Genomic DNA, 20,363 nt, shown 5'->3' with positions numbered 1-20,363 from the left:
ATAGATAACATGCCCAACATTGTGATAGGATCTGTTTATTGAGTTGTGGATAGGATGGTTGTCTGTCTTATTCTATTAAAATGGAAGCTCTATGGGAGCAGGTATCTGCCTGTCTTATTCACAGACATGTCCCCGGCACCTCAGGTGTACTTGGCACTCAGTAAATATCTGCGAATGAATGTATGAAAGGTCGTTGAAGGACTTTGCGTGAAATGATGTGGGTAACCACTACCTTTTATTAACTGCTAACTATTCTGACCTGTGTCTTTGCACTGGTTAAGTCAACATATCTTTTTAGCCCTACGAGGTTTCGATATTATAGATATTTTACGTAGGAGGAAAGCAAGACTCAGAGAAGGTAACCGACTTTCCCTGGGTCACATCACATAGCTGGGAAGTGGTAGAGCTGGATTGCAAATCCTCAAGAGTGACTGCAGAGCACGCATTTGTAACAACCTCATTGGACCATGCCCAGCGTGTCCTGGTTAGCATATCGTGATCACCATGATTTCCATGGCCGCCTTCTTGCTCTGAACAGTTGGAGAACTGGACGTTGGATACATTGTCTCCGAAGGGGGTGACCAGAGTTTCCTTCTAGATGATGACCGTGCACACAGAAGTTGGTAGTGATGAGGTTTTTGCATATCCACCCTGAAACCTTGGTAGAAAATGTCAGGGCCCATTGAAGTACATGGCCAAGAGGGGTCCGTTCCATCTTGTCAACAGCAGCTCTCAGTCCAGGATGCAGAAATCATTTTCTAAAAGCTTGGGTGTAGGCACTGCTGTCACTTTGATTCCTGTGGCCTTCCAATACACAGTAGATGTCCTGCAGGCCATGCCAACCTCAGACATAAACAGGAAGTGCCAGTGGGGTACCCGCAGCTTACAGAGAGCAGACCTTCAAGATGGCAGCCTCTTTCAGGAACTCGGCCAATGAAAACTTGCTCGGAAGCCCCTGTCCCCAGTAGGTTGGGCCAAGGCAAACACATGCTCATAAAGGAGATTTAGGGGGTGACAGCAGCATATTCATTTGTACCTCTGCATAGTAAAAATAATTTATTAGCAGCTGCTGGGGAAGCTCAGTTCTGAAATCACGGATGGCAATATTAGGAGCCTATTTCTTGCACTCTCTCCCCACCCCAAATGGCTCCGGCTTTCAGATGATAGAAATTAATTGGGTTTGTGTGTGTGTATATGCGTCTATATTTATTTATTTACAGGCGCCTCTCCTTATTTATGTCTCTGGCTCCGTGTGCATTTCCATTTCTTTAGAGGCCCTGCGGTAATGAGCTTACAAGTGAGCCATTCATTACCCACTTGTGGCAGGGCATGTGTGGGGGGATGGGGCCCACACAGGCAAAGGATGAGTTTGAAAACGGGATGTCTTTCATCAGCAGGAGACCCATTTGTCTCCTTAAGTGCCCCATCCCAGAGGACCTGGATTGGAGAATGTTGGGGAGGCAGGATGATGGTTAGGACAAGAGGGCTTCCTGGGAGTTGAATCAAGAGAGACAGAGAAGGTATATAGGGAAATAAAACCAGGGAACAAATAGAATATTGTGGTTTGGAGCTTTCAGGAGTCAGGTGTGTGGTACCAACCTAGAAATGAATCTTAAATAACAGAGGTAGAGAATGAATCACAGGCAGCCAGGCAAGAGGACTTTACACCAGGAACCCAGGCTTTTCAGATAACTCTCTACTTCCCGACTCCTCCTGTCCCCACCCCAGGTCAAAGATCAGCTCAGGTAGTGATTGCTTTCTTCCAGGGCCTTTGGTGGAAGCAGTGTTGCCTCCTAGGGGGGACTTTGGAAACCTGTGGGGTACTGAGCCAAAGGTAGCTGTTAACAGCCCACAGGAGTAAGAACGTAAGTTTTATAACCATGCTGTGTGATTTGAGGCAAGTTGCTTAACCTCTCTGTGCCTCCATACTCTCACCTGTAAAATGAGGATACTAATTGCAGCTATCCAATAGAGTCGCTCTGGGGTTTTTTGTTTATGTGTTTGTTTATTTTTGAGATAGAGTCTCCCTCTGTTGCTCAGGCTGGAGTGCAGTGGCCCAATCTCGGCTCACTGCAACCCCCGCCTCCCGGGTCCAAGCATTTCTCCTCCCTCAACCTCCTGAGTAGCTGGGATTACAGGCGCACACTACCACGCCCCGCTAATTTTTGTATTTTCAGTAGAGACAGGGTTTCATCGTGTTAGCCAGGCTGCTCTTGAACTCCTGGGCTCAAATAACTCCCCCCCCACAGCTTCCCAAAGTACTGGGATTACAGACGATGAGCCACCGTGCCCGGCCCTGCTCTGGGAGTTTTAAAGATAATCTATATAAAGTATGTAGCTCAGTCATTAGAATAAATGTTCAGTAAGTGTTAACTGGGATCATTGTTGTTATAAAAGGAGTTGGGCTGCTCCTCTCACCACACCTTTGCACATGCTTTGCCCTTGCCTGGAAAGCCCTTTCTTCCTTTGTCTGTCTTGCTCCTTTCTTCTCGAGATGGGGCGGGAAAACTGCTTTCTCTGTGAAGTTTCTCCACTCTCCTTGGACCCCAGACCATGTGAGGCTCCACATCCTTGATGAAACTCAAACCCTGAGCGCACCCATCCCTACACTCCCTTTTGGTCCTGTATTAAAATAACTTATATCCATACTCACTTTCCTCTCTTGTCTCAGAATTCCACCAACAGCCGGAAGCGTTCTTGAGTTCCCCTTCCTATATCCTTTTCCGCTGCCCTGTCAGGGAGTGGACACCCAAATAACGTTTGTGGAATGAATCAACCTGTGATTTTAACCCTAGCAGACCCAGCCCTGCTCAATGTCACAGATCTTTTAAAATCCTTTCACACGTCCGGAAATGAAATCCAGCCTTATTCTAACCTACTTAAACACCCACAACTCTAAAAGAGATCAATAGACTGCTAAAATAGTAAGAAGAAGAAATATATGACAGCAGTTTATAAACAGATAATATGTTTTATTATTTAAATGATGATGCCTATAATCCTAGTACTTTGGGAGGCTAAGGCAGGTGGATCACTTGAGGTCAGGAGTTCAAAACCAGCCTGGCCAACATGGTGAAACGCTGTGTCTACTAAAAATATAAAATTTAGCCAGGCGTGGTGATGCACACTTTTAATTCCAACTACTTGGGAGGCTGAGGCAGGAGAATCACTTGAATCTAGGGGGCAGAGGTTGCAGTGACCCGAGATCATGCCACTGCACTCCAGCCGGGGTGACAGAGCAAGACCCTGTCTCCAAAATGAATGAATGAATGAATGATGGGTGCAACAACATTAGCACTTCTCAATTTTTTTTCTTTTTTTTTTTTTGAGACAGATTCTCACTCTGTTGCCCAGCCCGGAGTATAGTGGCATGATCTTGGCTCACTATAACGTCTGCCTCCTGGGTTCAAGTGATTCTTCTGCCTCAGTCTCCCGAGTAGGTGGGATTACAGGCACCCACCACTACAACTGGGTAATTTTTGTATTTTCAGTGGAGACAGGGTTTCACCATGTTAGCCAGGCTGGCCTCGAACTGCTGAACTCCAGTGATCCACCCACCTCGGCCTCCCAAAGTGCTGGGATTACAGGCATGAGCCACCATGCCTGGCCTACTTTTCAAATTTTGATGTGCAGACGAATTGCTTGGGGATGCTGTTAACATCCAGACCCTGATTCCTGTGGTCCAGGCTGGGGCCTGAGATCCTGCACGTCTAACACGTTCCTGGGTGATGCAGATGTTGCTGGCCAATGGTCCACACTTTGGTTGCAAGAGGCTGGAGGAGACATCAAGAGGTCAGCCACTGCATGTTGAGTCAGTGAGAACTCAGTAGTTACAAATGCAGGTGGGGAATGGATGTGTGTGTTGGTGACTCACAGCCACAGCTTGTGTGGCCTTTGATGATGTAATTTTCTGAAACTGTGGTCAAACTCAGTGATATAAAATCTCTTCTTGAGTGAAACAGTAGTTACTTTCCTAGAAAATTTGGCTGCGTTAAAACCATTCATCATAATGTTGTGTCATATGTAAATCTAAGCTAGGCTCCTGGCCTGGATAATTATAAATGAGTTGTTTACGCACAGGACATCTGGGGACATTCAGAAGTCATGCAGGATGCAGGACAGTTCTTCACTGTCCAGCCGTGCGTCTTCCCCTGTCCTGCTGGATTTCTGATGTTCTCCACCCACTTAATGCTGAGAGCGTCCCCCAATCGTTATGGTAACCGGAAATGCCACCACACACTTCCAGAACACCTCATTAGGGACAGTGCCACCTCCATCAAACACTCTGGAATACAAGGATTTGTGGGGGTTCTGAGATCTCCAAGGCAAAGCTCGGGAGGTAGAAGGCCTACTGGAAGAGCCTGTCATTGGTGGGAAGCAGTGTCACTGCATTCAATCATGCCAGACGGCTAAGGGGACACTGGGCAGGCCGGATGGGGGCTGTGGTGGTCCACAGAGCGCATGCCCCTTCTGGAGACCGTGGGGCCACTACTTAGCCTCAAGACGACTGTCATACATGGAAATCTAAACTCAGCGTTGTCGGGTCCCTGATGTTTCCAGAAAGGGCAGAAATCCAAAGTTTTAGATGAAATCTCTAGATTTTGAAATATGGGCCCAGATGAAGTTAAACAATTGAAAACAGTCTGCAGAGCGAACCAGACATCTGTGTGTCTGAAGGAGCCATGGGTCCCAGTTGTGCCTTCTGGCTTAAATTAAGAGACATGAGTGGGCACAGTGGCTCAACGCCTATAATCTCAGCACTTTGGGAGGCCAAGGCAGGCAGATCACTTGAGGTCAGGAGTTCGAGACCAGCCTGGCCAACATGGTGAAACCGTGTCTCTACTAAAAATACAAAAAATTAGCCGGGCATGGTGATGTGCGCCTGTAATCCCAGCTACTTGGGAGGCTGAGGCGAGAGGATTTGTTGAACCTGGGAGGCTGAGGTTGCCGTGAGCCAAGATCGTGCCACCGCACTCCAGCCTGGGTGACAAAGTGAGACTCTGTCTCAAAAAAAATGATAAAAACAAACAAAAACAAAAAGTAAAAAACATGCCATCAACTCAAGGACTATCCACTGCCCAAATGAATGTGTCCCTCCTCTTCTATGTCACCCTTCCCTAGTGGGGACCCTAACTTCTCCCGCTTTCCCCATGCAGCTGCCACTGCTCCCTGGTCACCCCTGCCAGCCTCCTCCCTCTCTCCCCTCTGGGACACCCTTCATTGGTTAACTCTGGCCCTTTCTCCAGCCAGCTCTCTTCATACCAGCTTCTCTCCGATTCTGACTGCTCTGACTGGACCCCAGGGTCTGTTTCTGTTTGAAAGTCAGAGAAAGGCTGTTTCTGAATGGGAACGGGATTTGAGCAGCTGAGATCGGCCAGCATGGGTCCTTGAGCCCTGGTTCTTAGCAGGGGTCGGGGTGGGAAGGTGATTTTGCCCCACCCCTAGTCCTGGGGACATTTTTGATTGTAACAAGGGCACGTTACTGGGGTCTAGTGGGTAAAGGTCACAGATGCTGCTAGATACCGCACAATACACAAGACAGCCCCTAAAACGAAGAGTTATCCAGCCCCAAATGTCAACAGCGCTGTCCTTGAGAAACCCTGCCTGAGAGGTATGCAGAGGCTTTATTATTGAAGCAAGACTGGGTTGTTCACATTCTCTCTCTGTGTGTCTCTCTGTATGCCTCTCCCTCTCTGTGTATCTCTCTCTCTGTCTCTCTGTCTGTCTCTCTGCGTCTCTGTCTCTCTGTGTTTCTCTCTGTCTCTCTGTCTTTGTGTCTCTCTGTGTCTCTGTCTCTCTCTCTGTGTCTGGCTCTCTGTGTCTCTGTACCACACCCCCTTCTTTCTCTCTGTATCTTTGGATATTGTGGACATAACTGTGGAATCATGGAATGGAATGCTGCAATTAATTAGAGGCAAACTGTGTTCAAATAGTAACGAAGAAGAGGCCAGCCTTCGGGACACTTTTAAAACAGTTAGGAGGCCTCTCCCCACAGAAAAGCCCTTCTGTGTGCAAGGCATTTTGTTCCCAAACAGACATGGTTGCTGTCATTTCTGGAAGGCTCTGCTCTCTCTCCGCCTGTCCTTGGGTCTGACTCCTGCGAGTCACTTCTGACCCTGCCTCTTACCCACCGAGTGACCATGGGCAAGCCTGGCTCAGCCTCAGTGGCCTCATTGGAAGGGGCACTCACTTTTTCTGCGGCGAGCCAGATGTTGGCTTTTCTGGGCATGCAGTCTCTGTCATAGCTACTCAACTCTGCCACCCCAGCACAAAGGCACTAGCCTTCAATGTGTGCATGAATGGGCAAGGCTGTGTTCTAGAATAACTTTATTGACAAAGACAGGTGGTAGGGTGTTTGGTTGACCCCGACCTACTTTTTGAGATAGTTTTGAGGAATGGATAGTGATGCCAAACCAAGGGCTTAGCTCCGTGCCTGGTAGGTAATCAGCACATAGTCAACAATAGCTGATGTTTGTTTCTTCTTCTCGTTCCATTTTCTCCCGCATTTCCTTCCTTTTCTTCTTTTTCTCGTCTGCCGTTATTTCGCCCTCTGCTGTGTATCTCTGTACCACACAGCTGTGTCTTATGCTGATAGGGAAAGAGCCAGAAGATGCCAGTTCAGATCTTTTCCTGCCACCTGCCCGCAGTCCCTTAGGTGCTCTGAGCGCCATGACTGCCACTGTCATGTCTCTGTGGTGGGGTTGGGAAGAGGGAGTGGGTTAAGGCAGGGGCTTGGCTCTGAGCATGCTTTGCTGGGCTCTTCGGTTTTTACCCCAGGGACTTAGCCTTGCAGGCTTGAGGTCCAGGCTAGGTAGCCTTGGGCCGTGTCAGACATAAACAAAGCCAGACCCTATGAAAGCGGTAAGGGCAGATTTAATCAGTAATGCCTGTTGCAATAGAAAAAGCGTCCAGCATGGAACGGAACTCAACTTGGATTTGTTCAGAGGTCACTGGGTGTTTTAAAAAGAGAAGGAGGCAGAGCGCGGTGGCTCACGCATGTAATCCCAGCACTTTGGGAGGCCAAGGCAGGCGGATCACGAAGTCAGGAGTTTGAGACCAGCCTCACCAATATGGTGAAACCCCATCTCTACTAAAAATACAAAAAAAAAAAAGAAAAAAATTAACTGGGTGTTGTGGCGCATGCCTGTAATCCCAGCTACTCAGAAGGCTGAGGCAGGAGAATTGCCTGAACCTGGGAGACGGATGTTGCAGTGAGCAGAGATCATGCCATTGCACTCCAGCCTGGGCAACAGAGGGAGACTCCATCTCAGAAAAATTAATTAATTAATTAATTAATAATAATAGGAGAAGGAAGGAGGTAGGAGGGAGGGAAGGGAGATGAGCTCAGTGGAGTCAGGGAAGTGAAGAATTACCAAACGCAGGAAGGGAGGGTTGGTCTATGTGAGACCCAAATGGGTTTGCTAACTGCTGTTTATGAAATTTGGCTCCTGCTCTCTTATAGAGGCTGGGAGATGATGCCCTGTCTAGAGGTGTTAGCTGGAACAAACAGTAAATTATTTTGGCAGCCTTGTGTTTTCTAAAGCAGTCCCTTTAAGCAGGAGCTGGGGTCATCCCAAGGATGGGGCCTTGAGCTGTTAGAAACTATGTTAGTGTTTCAGGCCAGACTTGGTAGCTCACACTTGTAATCTCAGCACTTTAGGAAGCCAAGGATTGCCTGAGCCCAGGAGTTTGAGACCAGCCTGGGCAACATAGCAAGGTCCTGTCTCTACAAAAAATTAAAAAGCTGGGTATAGTGGTAAAAGCCTGTGTAGTCCCAGCTACTCGGGAGGCTGAGGCAGGAGGATCGCTTGGGCTCAGGAGGTTGAGGCTGCAGTGAGCCGTGATCACATCACTGTACTCCAGCCGGGGGAACAAAATGAGACCCTGTCTCAAAAATAAATAAATAAATAGAAAAAGAAAAACGATGTTAGTGTTTCACTCAAATCTTTATAGGTAAAGGTTGAGGCCCAGTAGAAAAAGGGGGCAGAGGGGCCGGGCGCACTTTGGGAGGCTGAGACGGGCGGATCACGAGGTCAGGAGATCGAGACCATCCTGGTTAACATGGTGAAACCCTGTCTCTACTAAAAAGTACAAAAAAGCTAGCCGGGCGCAGTGGCGGGCGCCTGTAGTCCCAGCTACTCGGGAGGCTGAGGCAGGAGAATGGCGTAAACCCGGGAGGCGGAGCTTGCAGTGAGCTGAGATCCGGCCACTGCACTCCAGCCTGGGCGACAGAGCGAGACTCCATCTCAAAAAAAAAAAAAAAGAAAAAAAAAGAAAAAGGGGGCAGAGGAGGCTGGCTATAGTTTGATCAAGGACCCACTCTTGACAGCAGGTCATTCTTCCTCCCTGAGGGTGATTAAGGACTTGAGGGGCCTCGGTTCCTCTCTCTATATAAAAGTATTTATTGGCCGGGCACAGTGGCTCACGCCTGTAATCCCAGCACTTTGGGAGGCCAAGGTGAGTGGATCACCTGAGGTCAGGAGTTCGAGACCAGCCTGGCCAACATGGTGAAACCCTGTCTGTACTAAAAATACAAAAATTAGTTGGACGTCATGGTAGGCACCTGTAATCCTAGCTACTTGGAAAGCTGAGACAGGAGAATGGCTTGAACCCGGGAGGCAAAGGTTGCAGTGAGCCAAGATTGTGCCACTGCACTCCAGCCTGGGCGACAAAGAGCAAAACTCCATCTCAAAAAAAAAAAAAAAGTACTTGTCACTCAACTTCAATTTCTATCTATTCTGTGTGTGTGTGTATTGTGTATGGAAGTAAAATACAAATCTAAAGGCTTGGCATATAGCAAAACAGCCAACATAAAAGAATCCTGAACTTTTTTTTTAATTTATTTTTTAAGTCTTTTTTTTTATGCTTAACATTTGTAGGTGCCCTTTATTACTTTGATTTCTTTTTTATTTATGTATGTATTTATTTATTTTTATTATGCTTTATGTTCTAGGGTACATGTGCACAACGTGCAGGTTTGTTACATATGTATACATGTGCTATGTTGGTGTGCTGCACCCATTAACTCGTCATTTACATTAGGTATGTCTCCTAATCCTATGCCTCCCCCCTCCCCCCACCCCACAACAGGCCCCAGTGTGTGATGTTCCCCTTCCTGTGTCCAAGTGATCTCATTGTTCAATTCCCGCCTATGAGTGAGAACTCACGGTGTTTGGTTTTCTGTTCTTGCGATAGTTTGCTGACAATGATGGTTTCCAGCTGCATCCATGTCCCTACAAAGGACATGAACCCATCCTTTTTTATGGCTGCGTAGTAAGAATCCTGAACTTTTAATTTTAATAATCAGTAGATATTTCTGATTGTGCCTATGTATTATGTCAGCAGTTTTCAAACTTGGTCTCAGGATTGCCTAATACTCTCAAATGTTATTGAGGATCCCCAGAGAGCTTTGGTTTAGGTAGGTTCTATCAAATGTTTTCTATATAGTAACTTTTAAACTAAGACATTCTTAAAATGTTTATTAATTCACTTAAAAACAGTCATAGTACCTATTACTTGTGTATATAAAATATATCTATGAAAAATATGCAAATTTTCCCCAACAAAAACACATTTAGGGAGAAGAGAGGCACTGTTTTACATTTTTCACAAATCTCTGTAACACCTGGCTTAATAGAAGACAGCTAGATTCTCACATTTGCTTCTGATTTCTGTTGCAGTATCACGTGTTATGTAGCCTCTGGAAAGCTCCACTGTACACTCATAAGAGAGTAAACAAGAAAGGAAAATAGCGTCTTTATATTATGGTGAAAATAGTTTATCATTAAAGATCCCCTGAGAAGGCCTCAGGGACCCCCAACAGTTCCCAGACCACACTTTAAGAACCACTTTACTAAATCACCATCGCAAGCATTAATTCTGTTTTAAAAAATTATACCTAATATTTATTAAGTTCTAGATATTAAACTAAGTGTTTTTACGTGTGTTGACTTTAATTGTCATGACAGCCTCATTAGGTTGGGTACGCATTATTGTCCCCATTTTACAGGGAAGGAAACTGAGGCAGACAAAGGTAGGCACTGTGCCCTGGGCCACACAGTGAGCAAAGGGCGGGGTCCAGATTTCAACCCACTGTGCCTCAACACCCTGCCTTTCCAAAAAGACTCAGACCTGCTCATCAGGTCACAAGGCGCTGGCTTGAAATATCATCCTGCTGCCACTTGAGTGCTTAACATACATCAAGCCTCTCACCCAATGTTGTTTTGTTAAATAGCATTATATGTGTGTGACATATTAGTTAATCCCCACCTTACCTTTGCAAAGTAGGTCTTCTTACCCCCTTCTTTTGTAGATGAGAAAAATGAGGCTCTGAGAGGTTAAATCTCTTGTCCTCCATCTCAGAGTTAAGAAGCAGAGACCGGATTCCAACTCAGCCCTATCAGTCTCCCTCCTTCCCATCTCAGCCTGTCCTGTGTTTTGCATCCCGTTAACATGATGCTACATTGCAAAGGGCTTTTAACTTAGGGTTCTGTTACAGCAGGGCCTGCCCGTGTCCAGTGTGGTCCATGGGTTTCTAAGTGCTGGCCAGCCCAGCCACCTTTTGTGCATGCAAATGAGCTGGGCAAGGGGCCTCTGTTAGGTCTATTTGCATTGGCAGCCTGGGTAATTGCATGTCCTAATTGGTACAGCCACGCACGCTGCGCTTCCACCATTTGCCTACCCTGGCACGGAGGTCTTTTTGGAAGCAGGTGCGGATCTCTCCCCATTTGTCCCTCCCAGTGGCCTTGGTAGCCTTGGTGATTGGAACGAAGCCTCGGACACTGAGTTCAACAGCAAACAACTACCCAGCCGGCTGTGCGTGCACATGGCACAAAAGGAAGCCGTAAACTGGTCACGATGAGCGGGTGGGACGGACGCCCTCATGTCTGAGCAGTGCACCTGGCTGGGGTTTCCCTTTGGCCCTGTCCGTATTCCTAATCACTGTGGAGAGGCAGTGGGGTATTGAAAGGCATGACCTCCAGACCTAGGCAGCCTGGGCTCAAATCCTGGCTCCTCTGTTTCCTAGGTGTGTGGATTTAGTCACTTAACCTCCTTGTACCTTAATGTTCCAATCTGAAAAATAGGTAGAAAATATAGCATCTTCTTTATCAGCTCATCATGGAGATGAGTCAGTGCATGCAACAGGCTTGGAACGGAACCTAAGACATACATGTTTCTTAAGCACTTAGCACATGTCAGGCATTATCTTCTATGCTTGATCAATTCAGTCCCTGGGAGGTAAGTACCATCTTCGGCTCCTTGGGATGGATGAGGAAACTCAGGCAAAGAGAGGAGAAATGTTCTGTCCCAGCTTGAAGAACCCCAGCAAATGAAAAAGGGAGGAGTCAAGCTCACTTCTTCCTGAATCCAGACCTCTGAATCTCAGTGTGCTACTATAGACGATGATGGAGGGATAGGGCTGGGAGGAGATGGGATATCCTTTGGAGCTTCCGTCTTTTCCTCAGTTCCTGGTCTCTTAAGGTCCATCGGACTGTTTTTTTAATGAGCTGAAGGGGCAGAATTTGTTCATTGCATACATTGATTAATGACTAACTCAGAATGGTTAGTAACACACATTCGGGACACATCATTTTACAGATAAGAAAATTGGACACCAGCTAATGCAATACTAATACGCAGGTCTTCCCCATCCCTGCCTGGTGCTCTTTCTACATAAACAATAAGAGCAAAGGTTTATCTCTAAGTGGATAGTTTAAAAATCACAGCAACCCACCCCCACCCCTCAGAAATGGGAGCAAGGAGCCGGAATTCAGTAGACTAAGTATAGATTCATCCTGAACCAAGAGAACCTGGGAAAAATGGAAACAGACCCACGTGTCTTTGCAACAGCAGCGTGGGTCAGGTAACCTGCCTCTCGGAGCCATATTGTTTAGCATATTTCTACCTGATTGAAATTGGCTCTAAACATGCCCAAGGTTGAATGGAAACGGAGGACGTTATTGCATTTAATTATTTCTCCAGAATAAAAATGGATTCTAGCAGCAGCTTAGAGGTAAGGCAACAGCAGAGCAATTAGAGTTTTGGAGCTTGCACGCAAACATTTGAATGTGCAATCATTGTAATAAGTACATTAAAATAAAGTAAGTCAAAGGGTTGCATTGGCATAAACCACTCAAGGTGAGAGAGTTGGACTGATTAAGAGTAGAGAAGATGACGCCAGTTGATCACAGTTGAGAAATAATAACCAATCTGTCCTTTAGGCGGAGACTGTCAGGGGAGAGAGAGTGTTAATTGGTAGAGATACCCAGTCTGGTTTGCTGCTCATTCTTCTTCCGGCTTTGTGTGGTGCACATGTTCTAGTAGTTTTACATACACTCTTCCTCATTGAATTACCCAAGAGGTGAGGCACTGTTTGTTGGTTTGTTTTGAGACAGAGTCTCGCTCTGTCACCCAGGCTGCAGTGCAGTGGCACGATCTCGGCTCACTACAGTCTTCGCCTTCTGGGTTCAAGCAATTCTCCTGCCTCAGCCTCCTGAGTAGCTGGGACTACAGGCGCCTGCCACCACGCCCAGCTGATTTTTTGTATTTTTAGTAGAGATGGGTTTCACAGTGTTAGTCAGGATGGTCTCGATCTCCTGACCTCATGATCTGACCACCTCAGCCTCCCAAAGTGCTGGGATTACAGGCATGAGCCACCACGCCTGGCCTGAGGTGAGTATTATTATCATCTTCATGGATACCAAGGGGTTATCATCCCAATGTTTTAAATGAGGAAACAGACACAGAGAGTTTGAGTCACTTCATTACTAGCAGCATGGACTCGGTCAAGTCATTTAACCTCTCTCTGTGTTAGTCTCCTCCCCTTAAGGAGGACTAATACTGTCTGCTTCGAAGAGTTTTCGAGAAGATTCAAAGGACACAGATCATGGGCCGCTTTGGTGCTGGCCATATGATGGTTGTTTTCTATGGGTCTGCCTGGAGATCTCCCAAGATTGGTTTTGTAAAGGGAAGGGATCCTGGGTTTGGCTTTCTGGATCTTGAGTCTCCACAGAAAAGACAGAAAAGCCAAAATCTGTTCACCTCTTGGCAGTCAGATGAAGAGTTAGGGGGAACATGAAGTGATAGGTCGCGTCCATCCTTGGATGGCTGGATAAAGAAAATGTGGCATGTACATACAATGGATATTAGCCTTCAAAAAGAACATCCTGCAACATGCAGCAACATGGATGAACTCTGAGGACGTTATGCTAACTGAAATAAACCAGTCACACAAGGACAGATAGCACATGTATTTATTCCGCTTCTATCAGCTATCGAAAATAGTCAGAATCCTGGAACTAGAGAGTGAAATGGTGGTTGCCAGGGGTTGGGGGATTGGGGAGGAGAATGGGGAGTTGGTGATGGACGGGCATAACGTCTCAATCATGCATGCACAATAAAGAAACCATAGAGATCTGCTGTGCAGTACTATAGTCATCAATGTAGTAGTGCATGCAACAATATACAGTTTGCTATATGTTGCGTATAGTACTATATTGTTGACTATGGTTGCATAGTAAAATAAAGTGTTTAAATAGTAAATAAAAAAAATGAGCTGGGCACGGTGGCTCACACCTGTAATCCCAGCACTTTTGGAGGCCAATGTGGGTGGATCACCTGAGGTCAGGAGTTTGAAACCAGCCTGGCCAATGTGGTGAAACTGCATCTCTACTAAAAATACGAAAATTAGCCGGGCGTGGTGGCTGGTGCCTGTAATCCCAGCTACTCAGGAGGCTGAGGCAGGAGAATTGCTTGAACCCAGGAGGCGGAGGTTGCAGTGAGCCAAGATCACGCCATTGCACTCCAGTCTAGGTGACCAGAGTGAAACTCCATCTCAAATAAAAAGAAAAGAAAAAAATGAATTGGAGGGGGGAAGTTAGAACTCCAGCAGTTACTATAGAAAATGGCAGTGACTCTGAGGGACAGGAATTCTCAGGCCTCCAGTTCTCGCTGACTGCGCCTCTCTCTGACTTTTCTGGAAGCGATCTAATATCTGTGAGCTCTTTATTCCAGAAGACGAAATATTTTCCTTCCCTCTTATACTCAAATCTTTTTATTTCCCGTGGCTGCTGAGTAGCATCTGGGGCCAGGCAGAAGTTCACAGGGCCACCACAAGCTAATCATGGCCATTGTATTGGCCTCTCTTGAATAGATGGCGGGTATTAATCATGAGTCCCTTTAGAATCAGTGATGGTGCCTCTTCCTGGTGTTACACATTAGCCAGAGGAATTGGCCATTCTCTGATTGTCAGATTAGCATCATTGACCATGGAGGGTGGAGGGAGATGATCGCAGTGTTTTCTGTCTGGTTTTGCTTGGCGAAGTTCAGCCAGAAAGTGATGGAGAACAGGATCTTTTGAAATGGGGGTTTGTGGAGGTTTTCTCTTGTGTGGCGGGGAACCTTGCTGATAATAAGGAAAGAGAAGAGCCCAAGAATAACACTTAGGATATGTCTGAAGAGAGAAAATGAACATGTCCATTAGGGCAGTAGCTCTTCTGGCTTACTCCCTGCCCTTTAGACATTTCTAGAAGCTTCTAGAAAATGGACTTAGGGACAGAATTTAAATTTATGTTCTTGGAGCATGGGAGTCGTCAGATAGGTTTTTCTGTCTGTTGGAGGGAGAAAAAAATTGGCTCCTGTACCTAAGTCAGCTCAAAGGAAGAAAGGAGATCAGGTTGGCTCCTGGATTAATCAGGATGAGTTAGACCATGCTACAGTAACACAGATCCCCCAAATCTCAGTGACTCAAAGCAGCAGGGGTCAGTTTCTGCACCGTGAGGGTTGGTGGAGTCTCTGCTCCACATGGGCCTCACTCAGGGATGCATGACCTCCACCAGCAGGTGGGTGGCTGGATATTGTGGTATCCAGGGAATGACACCTTATGGGTTCCAGTCACTGCTCTTGGCCATACTGTGTTTCTTGTCTGTACCTAATGTGCAAGGGATAGGGACTTGCAATCCTAACACGTGCCTAGAAGGAATGGACCTGAAATGGTTTTTCATAGCTTTATTGAATGCCACCCCTGCCCATCAGCTTCATCCCGACAGATGCTGATAGGGAGCAAAGAGGGTGATACCCGTTCCACTGCAGGGAGCTCAATGCTTCTCGATTTACCTCTCAGCAAAACACAAGAGGCGTGATACAATAGCAGGTTTTAGAATCGGGCAGATGCAAGTTCACCGCCTCCCCAAGATGAATTTGTGCAAATGGCTTAACATCCCCAACCTTATTTTCCACCCTTTTCTGTCAGTGCCTACATTGGAACTTGTTTCCAGGAGTTAAGTGAGATACTCCATCTGTGGGCTTAGCGTGGCACCTAGCACGTGATCCATATTGAAGAATGTGTCACAACCAGCGTTGGCTCCTCGTTCTATAAAATGGCAAAGCGAATACATCCAGTTGTCAGTACCCTATTAAGTAATACCTGTGAATAACTTACTATGGTGCCTGGCTGGTGGTAAGAGCTCAGAAAATGTGTCTGAGAGGCTGCTTGGGACTCTTCGAGGGCCTCTGGATAGAAAAACGGGAGAAGAGGAACATCAGCAGTGTTTGTTTAGGTTACAAGAATAAAGATGTAGTCTAGGTACCCACTGAAGGGGATTTTTTGTAGGTCTCTATGGGAGAATAAGACAGACCAGAAGCAGAAGGCCCTCACTTATAGATCTGGATGTAAAAGCAGTTCCTGTGTACGACCAGTAGCCGCCCTGTGACCCAATATGGGACGGATCAGCTCTTTTTTTTCTTGGATCTCTTTCCTTCTTCCTGCCTTGTTAACCTCCCAGCTCCTGCAGCTCCTGCAGCTCCTGCAGCTCCTGCTGCTTACTGTCTCCCTGTGACTTTCTGCAACACAGTAGGCCACTGGCCGGCCTGAAGATTGCAATTTGGAGGTCACACACCTAGAGCAGATTCATTTAGCTGGGTGGGAGGGGCCAGATCTTGCAGTTCAGTGTCAGCTTGCAGTGCTTCAGGGTTTTGGGTGGTGGGTGTAATAAGGATCATACAATTTCTTGGAAGTGGATGGTGTCCCTGGTAGCCCAGAGTGTGGAGTCTGTGATCTGTCTGGTTTGAATTCCAGCTTCACCACCAACTAGGTGGGTGACCCTGGGCAAGTCACTTGTTCGTGCGTGCTTAGTTCCCCATCTGCAAAATGAAAGTCATAGCCATACTCAGCTTACAGAGTGGCCACAAGGTGTCTTAGTGTCAGAGCCTCCACCAAATAGGAGAAATTCGTGCTTACAGCTAGGAGCAATGGAGCAGAGGCTAGAGGGGCGTCTGTTTTGTTTTTTGTTGTTGTTTGTTTTTTTGTTTTGTTTTGTTTTGTTTTTCTTTGAGACACAATTTAACTCTCACCCAAGCTGGAATACATTGGTGCAATCTCAGCTCACTGCAACCTCTGCCTCACAGGTTCAAGCAATTCTCCTGCCTCAGCTTTCTGAGTTAGCTGAGACTACAGGTGTGCACCACCACCCCTAGCTTTTTTTTTTTTTTTTTTTTTTTTTTTTTTTTTTTTTTTTTTGTATTATTAGTACAGACAGAGTTTTGCCATGTTAGCCAGGCTGGTCTCGAGCTCCTGACCTCAAGTGATCCACCTGCCTCGGCCTCCCAAAGTGCTGGGATTACGGGTGTGAGCCACCACACCCGGTCCTAGGGGCACCTTCTTCTCCAGGCCATCACTAAGTCATATATGGATGGTGAGGACAGAAACAGTTAACCAAGTCCAAGAGGAGGAAGCCTTTTAACTCACACTCCAGCAGAGCAGGGGTCTGTGTACATTTTCTTAAAGGGTAGAAATATTTTAGAAATATTTTAGGATAGAAGTATTTTAGGCTTTTCAGACCAGTTTCTATTGCAACTATTCACTCTGCTGTTGTATCAGGAAGCAGCCATAGACAATACACAAATGGACAGATGTGGCTGTGTCTTAATAAAACTTTATTTATAAAAAACACGGGCAGTTGTTTGCTGACCTGCTGGGGTGGGAGCCTTGCTGAGGGTCAGCTGCTCTTGGCTACCACTGCAGTTCTGCTGGTCAGGCCCTGACGCCTTTTTCCTTGGGAACTGGTAAAAGGCATATTTCAGCCTTCCTTAAAAGGAAATCTAGCAGGGATGCTGCTCATTGCCCCTGTGTTTCCATAGCAACAAGGGCAGGTGTATGGAGCCATTACTGTTCTATGTGGTTTTAGAGGTCAAGGGGCCATGTTCTGGGACACTGGATACGCTTTCAGATTAAGGCCTTGGGAATGAGCTTCAAGCAGAAGCAGCATGTTGCAGAAACAATTCGGGGCATTGGTTGAATGATGCATTTGATCATTCAACTGATCAAAGTAACCAGGACCCATTTACCCATAGAGGAGCTGAGTTTGGGGTCCAGCCCTTCTAGAAACATCCATGCCACGCATGGTCTCCAGAATGACTCCTGATCTTTGCCTCGACCCCAAGTGACTTCATCAGTTCTGTTCCACATACACACATGAAGAGCCAAACTCAAGCACAAGAGTGTCACAAGTTTGCATTGCTCTAGGACTTAGCGTAAGGTTTATCCTGCAAGGGCTGCATTCCTCTTTAAAAAAAAAAAAAAAAGCCGCTGGTTTCTTTCCCACAGAATTTACAACGGCTCGGTCTGATTTCTCTTATGGGCATAGATATATGAGCATGTCCTAAAGGCAATGGAATGTATATAATATCCTACCAATATTTTTCCCTTTATAACTTTATTATATCATTTCCAGCCCTTAAGTAAACCATCACAGCACTTTCAGCTGGAATTTAAACAGGACGCTGGAACAAAATGTTTGTTACCCAGTGGCAAAACAATTAAGGAAAGAAACTGACTTGAAAAGGTGTGGTTAATAAGAAGCATTGAGAATCATAGTCATGGCCCTTTACAGCTTGAAAAGCCTTTGTTTCTGGTTGGAACATCTCGTATTTCCAGATGGGGAAACTGAGGTCCAGAGAGAAACATCTTACCAGAGGTTAAACCAGTAGCAAAAGTAGGATGTGAAACTATGGCCCAGGCTTCCATGTGCGTATGACTCACTCTCCTAAGGCCAGTCTGCTTAGCGTGATCGCTCAGTCAAGTTTCTCTTCTCTTTCTCTCCCCTCTTCTCCAGGATGGCTACTTTTCTCACCGGCCAAAAGAGAAAGTGCGAACAGACAGCAACAACGAGAACTCTGTCCCCAAAGACTTTGAGAATGTCGACAACAGCAACTTCGCACCCAGGACTCAAAAGCAGAAGCACCAGCCTGAGTTGGCGAAGAAGCCACCGAGTAGACAGAAGGAGCTTTTGAAAAGGAAGCTGGAACAGCAGGAGAAAGGAAAAGGACATGCATTCCCTGGGAAAGGCCCCGGTGAGGTGCTGCCTCCCGGAGACAGAGCCGCAGCCAACAGCAGCCGTGGGAAGGATGTGTCCAGACTGCCTCATGCCAGGAAAACTGGGGGCAGCTCCCCCGAGACCAAGTATGACCAGCCCCCCAAGTGTGACATCTCAGGCAAGGAGGCCATCTCTGCCCTGTCCCGTGCTAAGTCCAAGCACTGCCGCCAGGAGATTGGGGAGACCTACTGCCGCCACAAGTTAGGGCTGCTGATGCCTGAGAAGGTGACTCGGTTCTGCCCCCTGGAGGGTAAGTTCCAGCCCCAGTGGCTCAGAGAGAGATCTCCTGGCCACTTCCTCCTCCTGCCCAGCCCCATTCTGCTCACCTTCTTAGAGCTCCTGAGAATGGCTGCCCTGTTTTCCAAACCCCGGATGAGCACGCGAGATCTGATATATTCTAGTACTCCCTGAATGTTGAAGTCTTGTATCAGAAAAATTTTTGTAAAATCAGATTACCTTTTGTAGGTGCTTTAACCCATTGCCTTTATGGCTAAAGGATGAAATTATAGTGAAATCAGGAGCTGATGTGATGTTTGCAGGAGCCAAGGGAGCTGTATGGATATGGTTTGGTTTCTCTTTCAGCAGAATACTGGGATTAGAATTGACATGAATATTACTGTAATTGATTATGATTTGAGAGGTTTCTAATTGGTTGCATTAACTTCAGAGGCTGTGTCCATTTTTCTTTATTGAAAATTTCTTTCCCTCTTCTTTTTCTTCCGCATTTGCTTCCTATTTCTCTTCTTCTTTCCTTCCCATTCCTTTATTTTCATTCTCCTTTTACGTCCCTTCCTTTATTTTCTTCCTGCTTTCTTTCTTCCCTTCCTTTTCTTCCTTCTCTCTTCTCATTCCTTTCCTTATTTTCCTCTCTTCCCCCTTCTTTCTTTCCTATTTCCTTTCTTCCTTATTTTAATTTTCTCTCCTTTCTTTTCTTCCTATTTTCTTTCTTCCCTTATTACATTCCTTCCTGCTTTTTTCCCTCTTCTTTCCTAATTTTTCTCTCCTCCTTCCCTCCTTTCTTCCCCTCCTTCCCTCCCTCCCTCCCTCCCACGTTTCCTTGCTCTTTCCTTTTCCCCTCCCTCTTTCCCCTCACTGGCACTCTTCTATGTGCTGATGACCTGGTGGTAAACCAGCTCTCTTGCTGAGACATAGGGAGGGATCAGAGCTCTGATCCAGAAGTTCACAGGCAGAGTGGAGGGGCCCTCTGAAGATGGGGAGACCAGTTTCACTAGCACATGTGTAATCATGCCATTGATGTATATTTCTTGGTGGTGATTTTCCCCTTCTCTAGTGCCCTTGGAAGGGGAATGACAGCAGCCGCAGGTGGCTAGTGAGGTTTCGCTGTGTGCTGGACACCGCACCAGGCTCTGTGCAGTCAATTTGTTAATGACATCCACCACTCTTTGAGGCTGATGCTGATGTCATGAGCCCAATTTTTTTCAGATGAGAGATGTAAAATCCCTCTCCCAAGGTCACATGGCCTTTAAGTGACCTTTCAAGCTTACTGTTACGAAAGGAAATTTCAGACCCACTCAGAGTAGACAGAACCCCAATGTACCCATGACCCAGCCACGTGGTCGCTGGTCATTGACTCGTGGTCACTGTTGTTTAGGGCATGCCCCTTTCCCTCCCGCTAGCCCCTGCCACCTTAGCTTACGATAATCCAGCCTCTGGGAACACTCTCAAATTTTATTTTTTCCTGAAGAAGATCTTACCTCTCAAAACGTTTGTGAATTCGTTTGCTCAGTGGTTTTCTCTGTGGAGAGGGTGACAGCATCCAAAAGGCACCTTCCCACAAAGAGTCGGGGCCACTAGCAACAAACAGAGAGGAATGCATTTGAAATAAACGGGTGTGGATTTCATTCAAGCTCAGCTACCAGCTAATAGGGAGAGTCCTTTCTGCTCTCAGGTCCTGGATTTCTTATCTGTTCAGGGAGCAGCTTGTATTCTAGGGGTCTTTTTGCTCCACCATCCCTGGGAGCCTACTTCACT

At 46.5% G+C, this 20,363-nt stretch overlaps 1 protein-coding gene across 2 annotated transcripts in view; it reads left to right on the top strand.

Annotated features, from left to right (window-relative positions):
- The window catches only part of XYLT1 (xylosyltransferase 1), a 370,892-nt gene that overhangs the window by 196,190 nt on the left and 154,339 nt on the right, over positions 1-20,363 (top strand). For both annotated transcript variants that reach the window (XM_031658423.1, XM_031658422.1), the window contains one exon: positions 18,111-18,621. In XM_031658423.1, coding sequence (XP_031514283.1) covers positions 18,111-18,621 — 511 coding nt within the window. The remainder of the gene's footprint in view (positions 1-18,110; positions 18,622-20,363) is intronic.

Source organism: Papio anubis, chromosome 18, assembly GCF_008728515.1.
Source record: "Papio anubis isolate 15944 chromosome 18, Panubis1.0, whole genome shotgun sequence".
In the NCBI taxonomy this organism is placed as follows: domain Eukaryota; kingdom Metazoa; phylum Chordata; class Mammalia; order Primates; family Cercopithecidae; genus Papio; species Papio anubis.
Note: the sequence above shows the minus strand (reverse complement) of the source record. Positions and strands in the feature narration are given on the sequence as shown.